At 39.9% G+C, this 18,624-nt stretch overlaps 1 protein-coding gene across 1 annotated transcript in view; it reads right to left on the bottom strand.

Moving 5' to 3' along the window:
• FAM131B (family with sequence similarity 131 member B) overlaps positions 1-17,147 on the bottom strand; it is a 62,869-nt gene extending 45,722 nt beyond the window's left edge. The window contains exon 1 of the mRNA XM_070736169.1: positions 16,636-17,147. Coding sequence (XP_070592270.1) covers positions 16,636-16,663 — 28 coding nt within the window. The 5' untranslated portion in view covers positions 16,664-17,147. The remainder of the gene's footprint in view (positions 1-16,635) is intronic.
• Positions 17,148-18,624: the final 1,477 nt, after the last annotated feature.

The raw sequence follows: 18,624 nt of genomic DNA on the forward strand, positions 1-18,624 counted from the left end.
ACAAGGAAAAAAAGGTTCGCCATCACTGGTATAGAGTCTCCTGCTTGAGGAAAGGGTTGGACTAGAAGACCTCCAAGATCCCTTCCAGCTGAATTCTGATTGATTGATTCACTGGATTGGAGGACAATTTATTGCTGGAAGGAGAGAAGGAGAAATCTGAAATTATGGCTATGTCATATGAAGACTGTGGGAAAGGGAAATATCACTTGTTCTTGCTCTTCTGAATCTGAAGGAAGGGACAGGGCACATTATAAAGAGGAGTATTTTCTCAAAGCAGGAATGTTGAATATACACCAAAAGCCAATGGCCATATCAAAAAGTAAAGTTGATCCACACAAAAAGTTTGGAGTGTTTAGTTTAAACTTCCAAGGTATGGTATAAAAGGAGGTAAGTTGACCAATGGAAAAGACTTAAATCTGCCATGCAATACTGTAAAGATATTTAATTAGCTAAGCTGCGTTGTATGTCTGGGTAGCTTCTGCTGAGTTCAAGTCAGCTAAAAGAGAAGCCTTTCTCAGAAGCCATCTTTATCCCTGCCTTTGTGCTATATTAAAGAGGCCTTTTAAGCAGAGATACCCAGGTCTGTTCAGAGAATTTATTAATATTTCAGGGCCAGGTGAATATTTGCAATTGTTTAATCTTTTACTGCATTTTTAGCCCTTCCCCATACATTTTGTTCTATAGAATCATGTTAAGCCGAAGAGGAGTTTAGTTTATAAGAAAAACAGAGCTGGTTGGGGTGGGGGCAGCACCATAATTTATATAGATGATCTCTAAATTGAATCAGTTCTTGAGAAATGAAATATGACAGTTTTGTGGAATCTGGTAAGAATCAAGAAATTACAAAACAATACAAAGCACCATTATTGTTCGCAGTAAGAAGGAAAGGAGATTAATAAAGTAATATTTAATTGATGGTATGCTGGCGGCAGGCTCACACAAGCTTGAGATGAATCAGGAGAGGCATGCAGTGAAGTGCCACGGTATAATATAATGGATGACAAGAATAATGATATGAATATTAGAACAATAATAGAGAAAAATGGCCAACTAGGATAAGCATCTTGAAATAGTTTGACAAATATGTTCACCCATTGTATAATTGTTATAAGAATAGTCAATGTCATCCTTGGAATTATTAGAAAATAAAATGAAAGCAGAAATAGAGAGCCGGCTAATATTATAATAGTATTATAATGATAGTAGTATATCAATAGTGGGAATCAGTTTTGGCAAAGATTTTTTATATATTTTTCTCTCCAATCACAGTACGGTAAAAAAAAAATATATATACCAACATCAACAGATTGCTTTACAATAGAACAATTTCAAAAATTATGGTATGCAAATCCAATACTGCCTCCTTCACTTTTGACATCTGTATAAAAAGAGCAGCTCAATTTTCTTATGTTATATAAATTTGCTATTAGTTGAAACACCTTTTAGAAACATAGAAGACTGATGGCAGAAAAAGACCTCATGATCCATCTAGTCTGCCCTTATACTATTTTCTGTATTTTATCTTAGGATGGATATATGTTTATCCCAGGCATGTTTAAATTCAGTTACTGTGGATTTATCTACCACGTCTGCTGGAAGTTTGTTCCAAGGATCTACTACTCTTTCAGTAAAATAATATTTTCTCATGTTGCTTTTGATCTTTCCCCCAACTAACTTCAGATTGTGAAAAGATAAAAAGATCTGTGCTGCTCGTTATCAAAATCTGAGTAGAAGTGAGGACTGCACTAATCCTGATGTTGGTAGGTAGAGGCAGAATTCTTTTTTTTCCTTGTTTTCCTCCCCCCAAATTAAGGTGTGTCTTATATTCTGGTGTGTCTTATACTCTGAAAAAATATGGTATATACTGCCCCACAGAGCTTTACAGCAGCACTCTGTAAAGCTGTACAGAGTGCTGTACAGCGTGCTCTGTAAAGCCCCACAGAGCTTGTACAGCAGCACAATGTCAGCGTATTGCCCCCAACAATTTGGGTCTTCATTTAAATGACCTCAGAAGGACAGAAGATAGAGTCAACTTGAGTTGTCAGGATCAAACTCCAGGCAGTGGGCAGTTAACCTGCAACACTGCATTCTGACCACTGCTGCACCACAGCAATTTCATTACTGCATGAAGGAACCAAATGTACAATGAAGTTACAATTAGTGACTCCCAAATAAATATCTATGAATTAGAAACATGCAGGTGTCATGTATGAAAACCAACAATTTATTTGTATTGCATAATATGTATTTTGCAATATATATCCTGACATCATATATTTACTGCAAGGTTCATTGTTTGTTCTGTTTTTAATCTCATTGGATAGGCTGTTGCCTTAAAAAATGAAAATGCAAAAGGGGAAAATATCCCCAAAGAAGAGGAAGTTATTAAAAAAATATTAGATTGCGCTGAAATGGATATGATAAGACAGTTAAAAGATCAAGAAGAAACAGAATTTTATGAGATATGGAACAAAGTGTATATATGGATAAACAAGAAGAAATATTAAAAGTAAAAATAAACAAATAAATAAATAAGAGAATTGTATTAGTAGTGATATGATTTAAGTGTTATGTTAGAATTAGTAGGGATATGATTTAAGAGTTATGCTAGAATTAGTTTATGTATGAAGATTTATTATAAAAAGTTAAACAAATTTCTTCTTTTCATTTAAAGTAATAAGTTGATCTTAAGCATTTTTTGAATGTATTCTTTTTTCTGTATTGAAATTTTACTTCTAGAATGAGCGGGGAAGATACAACCCCATTTCTATGTTAAATGTATGTGTCGGTTTTGTCTATTTTAAGAAAATTAATAAAACTTATTGGAAAAAAGAATGAAAATGCATGTCTGAGTTAATTTGCAATGCAAGGCTATACAAATCTAAAATACATCTCATTATTTGCAGTGGAGCCTATTCCCAGATAAATATATCTAGGATTGTAACCTACTTGCATAACTTGCCACTCTTCGCCTTTTTGCGGTGGGAGATTTAATACATCTTTGTCTTTTACAATGCATTCCTACAGCTACTGTTCTCCTCTCCTCTTGGTCCTTGAAGTCCACTGTCATTTTGTTCTATTTCTTTTATCAACTTTAATGCATTACTGAAGTTATTGAAGTCCATCTCTGTTCTTTTAATAATGTCAGGCTGATTTCTATTAACACTTTCTTTCTGGAAGAGCTTCATCCTTTCTCCTACTGTGCAGTACACTAGCTAATTTAAAATGCTATTTTCTCAAGTTAGAACAAGATATATTTTGCCCATTTATAAGCTTGTAAGCTTCTAGCAAAACCAGGAATCATAAAATTAGTTAAAGTTCTCCATCCTTTCTGGTTACCAAATTCAATCTCTTACCCCAATTTTAAACAAGATCCTGTCTTATTCAGAAGAAGCCAATGTACAGCTTCCCAATTAGGACTTTCTGGTTTAATCGTGATTTGGCAAGAAGCAAAATTCAATAATAAATTTTGTTAGTGCATGTTTTATTAGTTTCAGAAATATTTGTTTGTTTCAAACTAGTTATACATTGTACTCTACCTTACTTTTCTAGAGCAGAGTGATTTAAGGCAAGGAGGGAATATTTTTTCCAAATCAATCAAACCATATTTAAAACATTAAAACAAGTATTTTCTCAAGAACCTCAACACTGAAATGGTAAAGTTCATTGGCAAAAATGAAGCTTCCACGCAGATGTTCTCACAGCACAAATTGGAATCAAATAAGTTTAAACTTAATGTACAGAGACGACTTGTTACTAGAAAGGAGATTAAAATCTGTGAGCCTAAAGTCATTTTTTTATAGACCCAGAATCTCATAGAAAGTTGATGAAGCAAAAACTGTGCATGCTCATATCATGGATTGTTTGACAAAATACGGTAAATATTTGTCTTTAGATTCTCTTCCACCTGGCTTTCTAGACAAAACAGAATTTATTTGATTTAAACAATGGGAAGCTGGCATGCTGGTAATCAGTGTGTTTGGCTCCATCTTTCCACACGTCTTGGGATTATTTATTCATTATTTAGATTTTAACCCTCCTTTATAAGTAACTGAAGATGGTGAAAATAACTAATAATCCTTCCTCCCCTTCCCCCCCCCCACAACAATAACCCTATAAAATGAGTTGTGCTGAGAAGGAGTGACTGGCCCAAGGTCACTAAACTGGGTTTAAACCTAAAGTGGGAATAGAATTCATAGCTACCTAGTTTCTAGGCCCACACTTTGACTACTATACCAAACTGGTTCATAAACAGATGCAAAAACTTCTTAGAAAAGAAAGAGTAGTAGTTATAGAATATGCTTTATTCGAAAGTGGCCCAGCTGTCCAGGAAAAGAACAAAATATGGAAATAGAGAATCTTTCACTGATTTTTCTTCATTAAATGCCTGCTCTCAGTGGCTTCCTCACTCTAACTAATGGTGAAATCAGTTCCGGACAAAGAAGAAAGAAATAAAAGCAATCAATCAATCAATCAACAAGCAAGCAAGCAAAAAGCTACCTATTCCTGATCAAGAGAGTTTTCTTGGGGAAAAAATAGTTTAAAATAAATATATTCCTCTCTCAAACGGTGCAGTTAGAAAACAGTAGTGCAAAATTGTTCCACGTGCAAAATACTTTTCAACATAATCCATCATAAAAGTAAAATAAACAATGGTAGTTTTATTTGGTTAGCACTTGTAGAACCTAACATTGATAACACAGACATGCAGACACAACACACACACACACACACACACACACACGAGTTTGGAGGTGCTAGTAGCTCAAAAAACAATGCCAGTTTGGTGTAGTGGTTAAGGTACAGGGTCACGTACAGGGAGATCTCAATCCTTGTCCTACCTTAGACAGAGTACATACTGTCTTTACTATTTTTGCAAATGACGTGGGAAATATATCCAATACACCTTCCTCCTCCTATTTTCCCCAGAACAACAATCCTGAGATGTGAATTAGGCTGAAGATAGTGACTGGCCCAAAGTCACCCAGCTGGCTTTCATGGCTTAAGGCAAAACTTGAACTCATGTTCTCTTGCTTTCTAGCCTGTTGCCTTAATTACTGAACCGATAACAATAATTAAATATCATTACATATGAATGGATAGTATCAAACTAATATCTCTTCTTTATCAAACACATGCTTTCTGTTCATTTAGACATGACAGAATCAGACCGAGTTTAGCACAATTTTGTCTTGTGCAATAATTGTGCCCATTCTTGCATTAGGAGGCACTATTGCCTTCACTTAGTTACTTTCTGGATGGACTACTGCAATTGCTCTAAATAAGGGTACCCTTAAACATCACATAGAAGTTAGATCTAGTCCCAAGTCCAATGGTGCTGATTATGGGCACATCCACGTAATACCACGACTTTGTGAGCTGCTAAGTATAATTTAATGTTCCTGTTATTGCCTATAAAGCTCCAGATAGAACAGAGCCAAGTTACAGTAGTTGTAAGATTGCCTCTCCTGTATGATAGGTGCTTATTCCACAGGGTTTAATAGGCATTCTTTGCCTGTTGGAAGATCACAAATGGCAATCACATGACTCCAGGATCCTGCAACCATCATATATTTATGCCAGTTGCCAAGTGCCTAAATTTTCATCAGGTGATGGTGGGAATAGCTTCTAAACAAATGGTTAAGGTGGAGGACTACCTTTATTTACCAGAATGACAAAGTTTAAATTATTCAGCCATGTTAATTATTTAAATAATAAAAATATTGCCAGTTCACAATGAATCTTTTGAATTTGATGATTGGTTTTACTGTAGAACTGATTAGACAATTTCAGGACAAGCAGCAAGTTTGCTATAACACCATGTGTAATTCACTCCAGATAAAATATTATTTTTGCTGTCTGTCTCAAAGGAACCATGATTAAAGAAGCTTTGGGTCCAGCAGATTCAGGATGATTAAGAAATGAAACACTTGGGGGATTGTTTAATCCAGTTAAAGCAGAGCAGGAACATTGATGCACATTACAAATGTCAAACATCATATGCAAAACCAGCTCAGGCACATTGTCTTTGAGCATTTAGCATTTCTTTGGAGAACAGTCATTATTTGATCTGTGCCCTGTGGCCCTCTTGCCTTTTTCCACAGGGAGGGAAAGGAAGGACTGAAGTGGGAAGCCTGCTGTCTACGGGGCTCCCTGTGTGATTTGCAGGTCTGCAGATCAAGATTTAAAATAACATGTGAAAGTGGGAAAATGGCAGAGATACAGCACAAAGTCCATTTCCCAGTCTTAAAACAGGCAATATGAAGTTCTTCATCACACTAAGCCTTGACGACCTTCAAAGTAATCCAGACAAGAAGCATAAACTCTGAATACTAGCACTACAGAATCATGCAAGGCTTTAGTATATCTCCCCTAGGGAGGGTCCCTTCTGAAACACTTTCCATGCCATTCCTTCTGTGGGCTGAGACATCTTCTACATGACACTTGTCTAATCTGGTCACAGGTCTTCTTCCTGTGTCCCAAGGTCCACACACCATTACAGACATCATTTGCACAAGTTAAATCTGTAGGTTGAAATATGGCAATATATTAACTGTTCTTTTCTGTGCATGGGGGGGGGGGGGAGAGTGTGAGTCATATTTAACATATTAGTGGTTTGCAAAATATTTGACCACCAATCTAAATAAACTTTATGGATCGGATGGAATAGCATATCAAGAGTTCAATGTCCCCCTGCAAACCTCTATATGAATTTTGAGTTTAATAACATAAGTTATTATTAGTGATCACTGCATAGCCAGCCAGAAGTTCATACTAGATTTGGCATTTTTGTTTACCTATCAAGTCCTTACCAAAAACCTGGGATAGGCAGATCTGGATGTTTGATGGTGTTACAAATATCGTTGCAGGATGGAAGCTGTTCCCAGTAAAGCTGCCTTTTGCAATTAACTGATGGCAAATTTGTCAATGCCACTGGTGTGCTCCAGTTGTTTTGGATTGCACCCAAGGAACCTATTACTATTGGTACTACCCTTGCTTGCCTTTGCCACAGCCACAGAATTTTGCAAGAACAGACAACAATACAGTATATTATTCTGAAGACTCGGTGCTACTAACCACTAGGTAAACTTTGTTCTCTTTGTGTTGAATGTGGAAAGATTAGGGGAGAGTAGAGATCTTCTTTAGAGCACAAGTAAACGTTCTTGTAATTCCATGCAGGAGGTGGCAATTCTTGAAAATAAAAATTTCAGGTCAGCCAGTCAACAGTCCTGTCTTTTCAGTTCATACCCCTGCCTCCTAATTGCTGATATTCAGCAACATGCATGACATCCTGTGGGTGGAAATACCTTCTGTTAGGGTGGCAGGATCTTTGGATCAAAAACCAGAAGATAAAATTTGAAAAGTGGCTATTTCTTGAAATGTTAGAAACCTAAGCAAATACTACTATGCCTATGTACGTAAATGTGTATATCACTTAAAAGAAAGATTTGAATATGAATCACATATATGAAGTAGAGGATGGGTTTATTACAGAATGTGTTGAGAGAATTGACAGGTTTTATTCTTAGAACAAAGAATATATTATCAAATTCATTGCTGTGACTGGAGGCAAAGCTGATTTTTATACGCTACACCAAAAGAAAAATGTGATTTCTTGAAAATGCTGTTTTAACACATTTTTATTACTTTTACGGTTAATACCATAATGCACAGTAGGCTTTTCTATAAAATAATGTTACTGATTAATATGGAGATTTTATTTCATGCATGTGTTAATTGTTCCCGGACTGACACACAAAGCTCAGAGCTGAAATGAAATGGTTTGGAAAAACTCAGGAACTCTAATAAGTTACACATGTTTACTCAGTTCAGTAGGTGATTCCCAAGTGTGTAAAGGTCTGCAGCCTTGGCTGAATTAACAGCATAACAAAAGAATGCCGCATCATGGCAGCGTCTGAACTCAGCCTAGCTATTGGTGTTTATTATCAACTAGCTACATCATTTCTAAAACAAATCCTGTTTAATGAACCTTCTTTTTATATATTTTATTTTATATCAATGATATGCTACTTTTACTTGTATATTTATGTTCTTTTGCATATGTATATTATGCCCTATTTTAAAACCTGTAATAAAAGACGACAGATGTAAATGAACAGAGGTGTTTGCCTTTATGCCAATGTTTTTCATTCTTAGTATGCTAAGATATTTAGACTTTAACTCCCAGAAATCAACTGGTAGGGAATTCTGGGAATTGAAGTCCATAAATCTTAAAGTTGCTGTGGCTGAGAAACATTATTCTAATGAAATATTGTACAGCATGTACGTATTGCATCAGATCAGCTGATCTCACTCCCTTATGAATTGACAGTCCTTGCACTGTGCTTTCATCCTCAAATTTAACAACCTGAGCTTCTAAATAATAACTTCTAGATACTCGGATAATAAAAACGACAAACCAAAAGCATTCTGGCAGAGATGCATTTACTTTGGTCAAAGATCTTTAAACCCCACTTGGTAGGGGTTTAGAAATTCAGATTTAATTATTTCCCCAATGAACAGACAAAAATTAGTCCTCTTAAGAGGAAAGCATGAAGTATGTGAAGTAGAATGTTTTATGCAAATGCGTATAAATGCATACAATACGACTGACCAATTTGGGGAAAGAAACTGGGAGAAAAATGATATAGGCTTGGGCCTATAAACTTCAGTCAGTGCAGGGATCACCATTTTCTAAGCCAGTGTTTTTCAACTCTAGCAACTTTTATTAAAATATGTGGACTTCAATTTCCAGAATTCTCAGCCAGAATTCTAGGAGTTGAAGACATGCACCTTAAAGTTGTATGTGAAGTTTGAGAAACACTAACTTACGTCACCACAGTAATTTTCACACTATTGGTGTGGAAACTAAATTATAGCTAAAGTGAGCATTTAATATGGGATTTCTTTACTATTGCTACTAAATCAGCATCCTTCATTTGCTTATGTCATCTTCTGCCTTTTAGCTATGCCTACCATCATGGCTAATGAACAGCAACAGACTGAAGAATTCACAAACATATTTCTCCTTAGAAGTTCATAAATATAATCCTTACAATATTTTCCTCCTTAGTTATCTAGTCCTAATTTGCCTGTAGGGCAAATTATCTACATAGATAACACAGAATACTTCAGTGAAAACGTAGCCAATTAAGTGTGGGTGTTATTGGGTTGCTCTTTGTTATTTTAGGATAATGTGTGGGTGATCTTCACATACAAGAGATAGAAGTGGAGTATATTGGGTAAAATAAATTAATAGATTGCATATCAGGCAACTGAGATCTTGTGGGATATTTTGAAAATGTTGTAAGGATATAATCTGGACTCTCCATAACAAGGTAGAAATTTGGCCTGGAAACAAGCAAATATTTTCAGAAAGTTGAAGTTTAGTGTGGTCAGTAAAATTAAAAATAGAGTAACAACTTAAGAGTCTCACACAAATGGTTTTCCCTGAAATTCCTGCTCTAAAAATTGAACAGTTCTTCAATGCAATAAATGTATGTTGTCCTTGTTTAGCAACTGCATTGTTTAGCAAACATTCAGTTACTATGGTAATGAAAAAGTAACTCACATTTATGCCCTTCACTGGTGGTATAGCAAAGGAAATCTGAAGGAAAATCATTAGTATAGTTTCACTTAGCAACTGAATAAATTCATTTAACAAATTAATTAATAATCCCAGTTGTGTCTGTTAAACAAGGAATATCTGTAATGAGGACTTTTTACCACACACTTTATTCAATACAATAGAATATTGTCATAACAATAGGAACTGTTGCCTAATGGAAATTTATATTTTTATTAAATGTTCACTCTGCATGGCATCGCTAAGCCTTTTTCTATTCCTATAGGCCAATAATGGCAAACCTTTTTTTCTTCAGATGCCGAAAGAGTGTGGGCACACACTATCATGCATGCGCGAGTGCCCACATCCATAATTCAATGCCCGGGGAGGGTGAAAACAGCTTCCCCCATCCCCTGGAGGCCCTCCGGAGGCTGGAAACGGCCTATTTCCCAACTTCTGGTGGGCCCACTAGGCTCTTGTTTTGCCCTCCCCAGGCTCCAAAGGCATCCCTAGAGCCGGGGGAGGGTAAAAACACCCTCCCTCACCCCCCTGGAGGCTCTCTTGAAGCCAAAAATGAATTCCCAGAGCCTCTGCGTGAGCCAAAAATCAGCCTGCCAGCACACACATGCACACTGAAGCTGAGCTAGGGCAACAGCTGGCGTGCCAGTAGATATGGCTCTGTGTGCCACCCGTGCCATAGGTTCGCCATCACTGCTATAGGCCCTGCCTCTTCCATGTGGATTGTAGCAGAATCTCAATACAATAAATGAATAAACAAACAAACAATCATATATTAGAGCCCTCATTGCTTATCACTAATTCTGTTGTTCTACTTGCATCTTTAGTTCAAACATGTTGCATTTCATGTTCCATATATTACATATGTTCCTATTTCAGTTTGATACATTTTTTTTAAAATGTAGAAAAAAAAATTTTTCCCCTGTTTCCGCAAGACACTATTGGCATAATTCTGAGCATTTAAAAAAATAGACTAGTTTTCTCACAATTTGGAACACATCAAAACATTTAGCCTAAATGTTTATGTACCCAGATGAGGGAATACCACCTGGGAGAAAAACACTTGTTTCTTAATACACTTTGGTAATAAATTCAGTGGCAGAATTCAATGAAAGCATCAATTCCAAAAGACCTTGTATATTGTAATTTAGTGGTCCTGTATATATTGTAGACCTTTCTAAATAAACATTGCAAAACATTAATTCCAAAAGCTACTTTTGATCACCTATAAAGTCCTATACAGCAAAGGCCCTGGATATTTCAGAGCCACCTAACTCTAATTATATACAATATGTCTAGATTACAAGATTACAATAAGGCATGCTCTGGGTGGCATCAATGTTATATAATGGGACATAAGAGTCATTCCTTTTCTATCATAGCACCTGCCCAGAGGATAGTGTCTCCCCTCTTTGGCTAGCTCCAACTCTTCTCGCCTTTAACAAGGCCCTGCTTAGGCTGTAAGCCACAATGATATATAAACCTGTTGAAAACACATGAGGTCCACATTTTCATAACCTTAATTTGTTTTGTTATTAACTGATGTTCTTATACCATCATGTTTTTAACACTTGCTAGACTATCACAGTTACAACAAATACAAAGGCATAATTTGAGCCAATACTTACAACAGTTGTTCAAATGAGAGTAAACAAGGATCATATTCCAGAGACTGGGATTCTATCCAAATGATAAATTTGAGTACCGATCTGTACACTGGTTGCTTACTGTAGTGTTTATACATCTCCATTCAGTTAAATATTCTAAGTATTACTGCTGTTTAGGTAACAGCTTACTTTATAGAATTACAATATTTTTGACTGCAGAATTAAGAATTAGAGCAACAGTCAGGAATTTATAGGAAATTTTATCAGCAAGTAAGATTTATTATTTCTTTATTTATTAGATTTTTGTGATCTATAATTGCAAGGAACTGCAACCAGAAGCAGGATATTAAGTGTAGATTATCAAATGAATGGAGAATTGTAGGGGAAAAGACTATATACATCAGCCTAAATAGCTTGGAATAAAAATAAAAGTTTTTATAAAAGTTTAAATAAAAATAGTATTTCAATGTAGAAATATTAAATTCTTATGATAATGATTATCTTCTTTGTGTTTGGGTGTGTATGTTTATGTATGTATGATATATAAATAAATAAAATAATAAATAAATGAATACTTTATTGTCATTGCATGTATATACATAGTATACCCATGAAACGAAATTCGTATGACGCCAAAGACCAATCTCAACATACATAACAATCCGAAAGAACATGTTCAACTCGCCACAATTTCCCACTTGAACCATCCAACATCCATACAACAGACCAAGTAGTATTGTCCAGCAGTTTACTGATGGTGACTCCTAGGACATTGTTAAATGCAATTATAGCTCTGGGATAAAAACTGTTCAGAAAACATGTGTTTCGAGTTTTAATTGTTCTGTATCTTCTGCCAAAAGGCAGCAGTCCAAAAGGATTGTAAGCAGGATGAGAAGAGTCTCTGAGAATGTTGTGCACCTTTCTAAAACAGCAAGATGTGAAGATATAGTCCAGGGCTGGCAGCTGGAGCCCAATCATATTCTGGGCAGTTCTAATGATTCTCTGTAATGCTTTTTTACCCGCTATGGAACTGCTCCCATACCATGTGAAAATGGTGCTGCGATAATAGGACAACAATAGATGCTGAGATAGATTTATCTTATATACAATGGTACCTCTACTTAAGAACTTAATTCGTTCCATGACCAGGTTCTTAAGTAGAAAAGTTTGTAAGTAGAAGCAATTCTTCTCATAGGAATCAATGTAAAAGCAAATAATGAGTGCAAACCCATTAGGAAAGGAATAAAAGCTCAGAATTTGGGTGGGAGGAGAAGGAAGAAGAGGAGGATAGTCACTGCCCAGAGCGAAGGGAGCCTTTTCTCTGGGTGCTGGCAGAGGTTTATTCCCTCTCCAAGTGCCCAGAGAAAGGAAAATGCATTGTTTGCTCTGGGCTGCCAAAGCCTCCTTAAGCACCACCGAAAGGCTCCTCTGGCAGCCCAGAAAAGCCTGAGATGGCCGGGATTAAAGGGGGAATGGCAGGAAACTGGCTGGGCCTTCGTGCCACTCTCAAATTTCCTGGGAAATTTTTCCGGGCTTTGGTTCTTAAGTAAAAAATGGTTCTTGAGAAGAGGCAAAAAAATCTTGAACACCCGGTTCTTCTCTAGAAAAGTTCTTAAATAGAGAGGTTCTTAAATAGAGGTACAGTAGTCCCTCACCTATCGCTGGTGTTACGTTCCAGACTTGGCCGCGATAGGTGAAATCCGCGATGGGGAATTTATCGACTGATAGTACTTATTTAAGTATTTATATTGTAATTGTTTGGCAAGTTTTCATTGTTTTAAGTGTTTATAAACCCTTCCCACACAGTATTTATTTTAGATACAGTATTTAAATACAGTATTTACACTTTTAGATTTTTTTTTTTTTAAAAAAACCTGCCGATCGAGTTCGGCGGGCTATTTAAATCTGCCGATCGACTGCCTCAGAAACCCGCGATGAAGTGAAGCCGCAGTAGGTGAAGCGCAGTATAGCGAGGGACTACTGTACCACTGTATATATATTCTTGAGATTTGATAGATTAGGCGGGAGGGCGCTGATGAGCAATCTGAAATTTCATGAAGGAGTCATTGATCTGAAGAGGGTGGATAGTCTTGTGATAATCAACTGAGCAGAATTTTCCTGAACTGCCAAATTTCAGATTATTTTAAATGGCATTTTATTTTAGTGGCTGTTAAGGTAGGAATTGCTAGGTATACTTAAGATTTTCATGGCTTTTGGCATTTCCTTAGTCCAGCTCTTTTGTTTCTCATACCCTTAAGATATTGTACCTCTGTAGTGGGTATAACAAAAAAATTATTTCAAGCACGCTTACATGGAAGTAAGTCCCACTAAATTCTATGTAATCTACCTTTAAATAGAAAGTAAAAGATTCTATTGTAAATATCTCTCTCTGAAAGAGATTACCATATCCTTATCCATTTTATAATAAGAAAAGTTAACTTTATTTTTATGTTATTTATTTTTCTGGGCTTACTTATAAAATATTCCAGTTAAAACCAACACTAAGCAATACATTTTACCATAAAATAGTACAGCCTACAAATCTCTCTTTCTTTCTTTCTCTCTCTTTCTTTCTCCCTCCCTCCCTGCCTCCCTCCCTCCCACCCTCTCACCTGCTTTTATGCAGCTTTTATTCTACAGTATTTTACTGTCCACCCATTCAACAATTTCTATTTGTAGAAAAAAATGCTAAGTGATATAGACAAATGTATGGCTGAATCAGTTTTCACCCAAACTACATTTCATCAGATCCATCAACAACCAAAGAGCAGCAGTACTGCATGCTAATACTGTAGGTAATATGTCGATGAGCAAGACGTGCAATAATCTTTCTTAAAATCTGGCGGTGCACCTTAAAATGTTATTCAAAATCCATTTATCTCTAAAGTACAATCCTTTATAATTTGGCTGTTTTACATATTCTTAATACGTCAAAATCTTATTTCCTCAACTGGCACCCATGCATTAATGAACCAGGAAATTCCAAACAATTTGTATTAGATAATTTCTATATATAATCACTGTTTTTTTCCTGGTATACCCAAATCTCTGAGAATTTGAGCCAAACAAGATTTTCAACATTAATATATAATGGCAGAATACACGCAAAAAGATGCAGAACACTACAACTGGGAGAAACACCCCCCCACAATTAAACCCCATGCAAGGATGCAATGTATATTTCACTGAATTCAAAGGTACAACTCCCACTAATTTCAATGCCTTTGGATTGAACCTTCAGTGCCAGTAGTCTGTTTACAATACAGTGCAAAAGTAGACTTGATAATAGCAATTTGTGAACAGTTTTAAACCATGATCATTTCTCACCTCCAGGTCACAGGATAGAAATAGAAAGTTTTTAAACACTTTTCCTTCAATCAAACAATCTACACTCTTACCAATATGAAGCAATGTGGCCTCAAACTCTTTTCATCTTCAGGGAAAACATGCACACTTAGATGTGAGCAGTGTGCATGTGTCCGTGTGAGACAGAGGGAGGGAGCAAGCGAGCGAGAGCGCATTGTCTATTCCCAAATCTCTTGTGTCACATCCAGTTTAGTCCATATGGCTTGGACTCCTCAGCTTCTAAATAGATCCCTATATTTAATTTCCCTTAATCACACTTTCCATTCTGATTACTGCTGCACTTCCCAAAATGTCAGTGCTTGAGGGACAGAGAAAGAGAAAAATATGAAATGGCAGAGGAGAAAAACGGACTGGTAGATGGGACAGTTTTGCAAATGCCAAGTTCAAATTCAGCCAGGTCATAAAGTTCAACATTAATAAAAGATCGCTGAATCCTGCAGTATGATCCTCAGTATATTTATTCTGAGCTGACACTGTTTTACAGGATTACTCCTTAATAAATGCAACAACAACTGTAGTTTCTGTGTTACAGAGCTAAAATAGGATGCCTAAACGCTCTGTAATGATTCATGAGATGTAGAGAACTGGAAAAAAAGAAATATAAAATAATAGATAGAAAGATAATTAGCTGGCATAGTATGAAAGGTAGTTTACTCACAATGTATCTGTGTCATTGGCACAAAACACCAAAATCACACCACGTCATTGATGATAGGGAGTCCAATCTACTGGGGAAATCTACACAACAAGTCTCTTTAAATGGGATTGTCAATTTCTATTGATTATTGCTTAATTAAAATTCCTGGTGGATCAAGATTAACCTGATTAAGGCTACGTTTCAGAGCATCCGCAACATACCCACTCTGATATATTTCCTGGACGGTTACAGTTGTCAATGGATGCTATGAAAAGCATTTTATTTTGCAATTTTCTGCAAAGAAAAACTTGGGGCCACAAACTGGAACTTGGGGCCACAAACTGAACTGGGTAGAGATGGACTGTCCCAGTAGGCTTTAAAGCAGTGGTCCCAATGAGGGGCCCCACAAGAGGACAATTTAACAGGGGGCAATTAGAACCTTGTTAAAACCATGTTAATGGCCTTTCAAGGTTTCCCCTGCCTAAAAACCAGGAAGTTTTTAAAAACAGTGAATAAGGAGTTCACTTTTTGAATAGCAAGAATTACATGGAGTGGGGGGGGGGGGATTAGGATTTTAGAGATGCTTAGGTGGGGCATGGCCAAAAAAACCAAAAAAAGGTTGGGAAAATTAAAAGAAAGGAGACTTGCAAAGGAGCTAGGGATCTGGCATAGCTCTCTCTTTGTAGGAGGGATCCAGAGGCTGTTCTCTGCTGAGGCGTGGGCAGCAACTCAGGAGGGAGGGAGAGGTACGTGCAGCTATCACTGCAGAGAGATTGAGTCTGGTTATAGTAATTAATGGGTTTTTAGATTATTTTTTACTGCTTTTATATGTTGTATGCTGCCCAGAGCCTGGAAGGAGACGGACGGCCTATAAGTATAAATAATAAATATTTATAATGAGGAAGAGAGGAAATTAACAACTCTCTCCCTCTTCTCACCCTTACCACCACCATCACCAGCACTACCCATGCCAGTCAGGCCATCCCTGTGGTGGAAGCTGTCAGGTGGAAGCATCTCCACACACACAAACACACACACCCCTTCTCTGCCAACCATCCCACAAAAAAGCGCATTGTGGGCTTCCGGGGAGGGGGGGGAGAAATCTCTTGCTGTCAATCACTCAGCTAAGAAATTCCCTCCAGGGGACAGAGAAGGTAAAAAGCCACATTGGGGGGCGGGGGGGGGGGGAAAGTGCCAGGAAGGGACGGGCATCGTCTTCCAAGGGCGGGGAGGGGGGGTCCTTCCTCTCCGCGGTCCTGGCGCAGAACTCGAGACAAGGACGCGCGCTCCGCCTCGGACGGCCGCACGTCTCGGGGCGCTTCGCCGCATCAGGCCGTGCCCGGCTTCCAGCACCCGAAAAGGGCGGCCGGATCTTACCGCCTACCGGAGCCCCGAAAAACTGCGGCAAACCTCCGCCTCGTCTCCTCCACGCCCCTCCTTACCTACTGTCCTGGAGCCGATGCAGCCCATCCTTCCGCTCAGCCAGGGGCTCCTCCGGGGAGGAGGGAGCGGTGAAGGGAGATCCGCCGCCGCCGCTGCAGCAGCCCCGCACACCGAAGCAAGAGAGCGGGGAGCGTGGGCGCGCCGTGGAGCAGGAATCCCCGTCACGGCGGGAGTCAAGGCGGGCCCTCCCGGGGCCGGGTGGAGCTCCTCCTCATCCTCACTCCGCACAGGGTGCGGGGGAGAGCGCTCCGAGCCAGGGCTGCGGCAGGGCAGCGCGCGTCGCCTCGCAAAGGGAGAGAGAGACAGAGAAAGGCGCCCGGCCGCCGGACTCGCCGCCTGGCTGAGGGATGCTCGCGGGGCTCACAAGGGAGACGGGCGGGCGGGGGAGGAGGAGGAAGCGAAAGAGCGCCCAGATTGGGTCGACAGCTCGGGAGCCTCGCGCGGCCGGCCTGCCATTGGCTGAGACGGAGCCGCGACTGGAGGCAAAGGAGGCGCCCCCCGCGCTGCTCGCCGCTCCGGCTACGTGTGAGGCTCGGAATAAGCAGCCGAATGAGCCAGACGCTCCTCCGACGCGCCCGCCCATTCGCCCCGGGTTGCGGGGGCGGCGGCGATAGAGGGGGAGTGGCGCCGCAAAGCGAGCGGAGGGCTCGCCTTCACGCCTCCTGGCGAAGCGGCTCCGCTGCTTTTGCCGGAGCGGTCATTTCTGAGGCAACCTGGGCGGGGGGCGGGGGGGAGGAAAAGGAGGAGAAACCGGCGAGAGCTCAAGGCAGGAGTCCGACTTGGGGTCCGCGGGACGAAGCGTTGGATTCAGAAGACGGTCCCCTTCCTTTGAGCGGGTGGCCGGGAAAGGGAAGAGGCGGCAAAGCTGCCATTTCTGGGCAGCCTTACCTGGGATTTAAAAAGAAACCCAACGGGACTCGCGCGCTCCGCTTTTAGAGCGGGGACGACCCCGTCTTCGCCCGAAGCGCCACCTACAGAAAGCCCGGCTCGCGCTCCTCCTTCCCGCCCGGATCCCTTCAGCGCGCGGGGAGCCTCCCAGCGTTCGTCGAGGGGAACTGCAGCGGCCGCCTCGGAGCACGCGCCTCAACCGCATTGCCTTGCGCTACGTACACTGCATCGCTTTTTTTTTTTTTTTTTTTTTACGGGCGCGCGGGGAGCTCCGACGGACGGAGGGAGAGACCCTTTTGCGGAGACGCGGCGGTAGGAGAAGGGGCGGAGAGGCCGAAGGAAGAGAAAGAGAGAGAGAAATTCAAATAACTTCGGGCGAGGATAGCAATAAGCGCTTAGACTTATATACCGCTTCCTAGTGCTTTTACAGCCCTCTCTAAGCGCTTTATAGGACCAGCCTATTGCAAACCCCCCCCCCCCCAACAATCTGGGTCCTCATTTTACCCTCTTGGGAAGGATGGAAGACTGAGTCAACCTTGAGCCGGTGGATACCGGAGAAGGAGGCGAAGCGAGAGGGAAAAGGGTGAGCTGGCGGCGGCGGATGGCTACGGGAGAAGGGAGCCCCCTCTCCCTCCCCCAAGTGCCTCCACGCAGAAATATCTGCAGCCGCTTGCGTGGAGAGGGCTCGTCGCGATTCTGTCTTCACTGCCTTTCCCGGAGCAGATGGAGGAGGAGGATCGGGCCCTCCAGGCAAACAGGAGCAGGAGGAGAGCAGAAACTTTTATTCCTGTCTTTGGCCGATTGAAAAATAAATAAATTGCGTTCTATAATAGCAATAGCATTTAGACTTATATACCGCTTCATAGTATTTTTACAGCCCTCTTTAAACGGTTTACAGAATCAGCATATCGCCCCCAACAATCTGGGTCCTCATTCTACCCACCTCGGAAGGATGGAAGGCTGAGTCAACCTTGAGCTGGTGGTGAGATTTGAACTGCTGAACTACAGCTAGTAGTTAGCTGAAGTAGCCTGCAGCATAGTTCCCTCTAAGCTGAGCAGTGAGCAATCCCTCACTTAAAAATCATCATCAACTCAGAGTT

The sequence above is a fragment of the Erythrolamprus reginae genome, chromosome 2 (assembly GCF_031021105.1).
Source record: "Erythrolamprus reginae isolate rEryReg1 chromosome 2, rEryReg1.hap1, whole genome shotgun sequence".
Taxonomy (NCBI): Eukaryota; Metazoa; Chordata; class Lepidosauria; order Squamata; family Dipsadidae; genus Erythrolamprus; species Erythrolamprus reginae.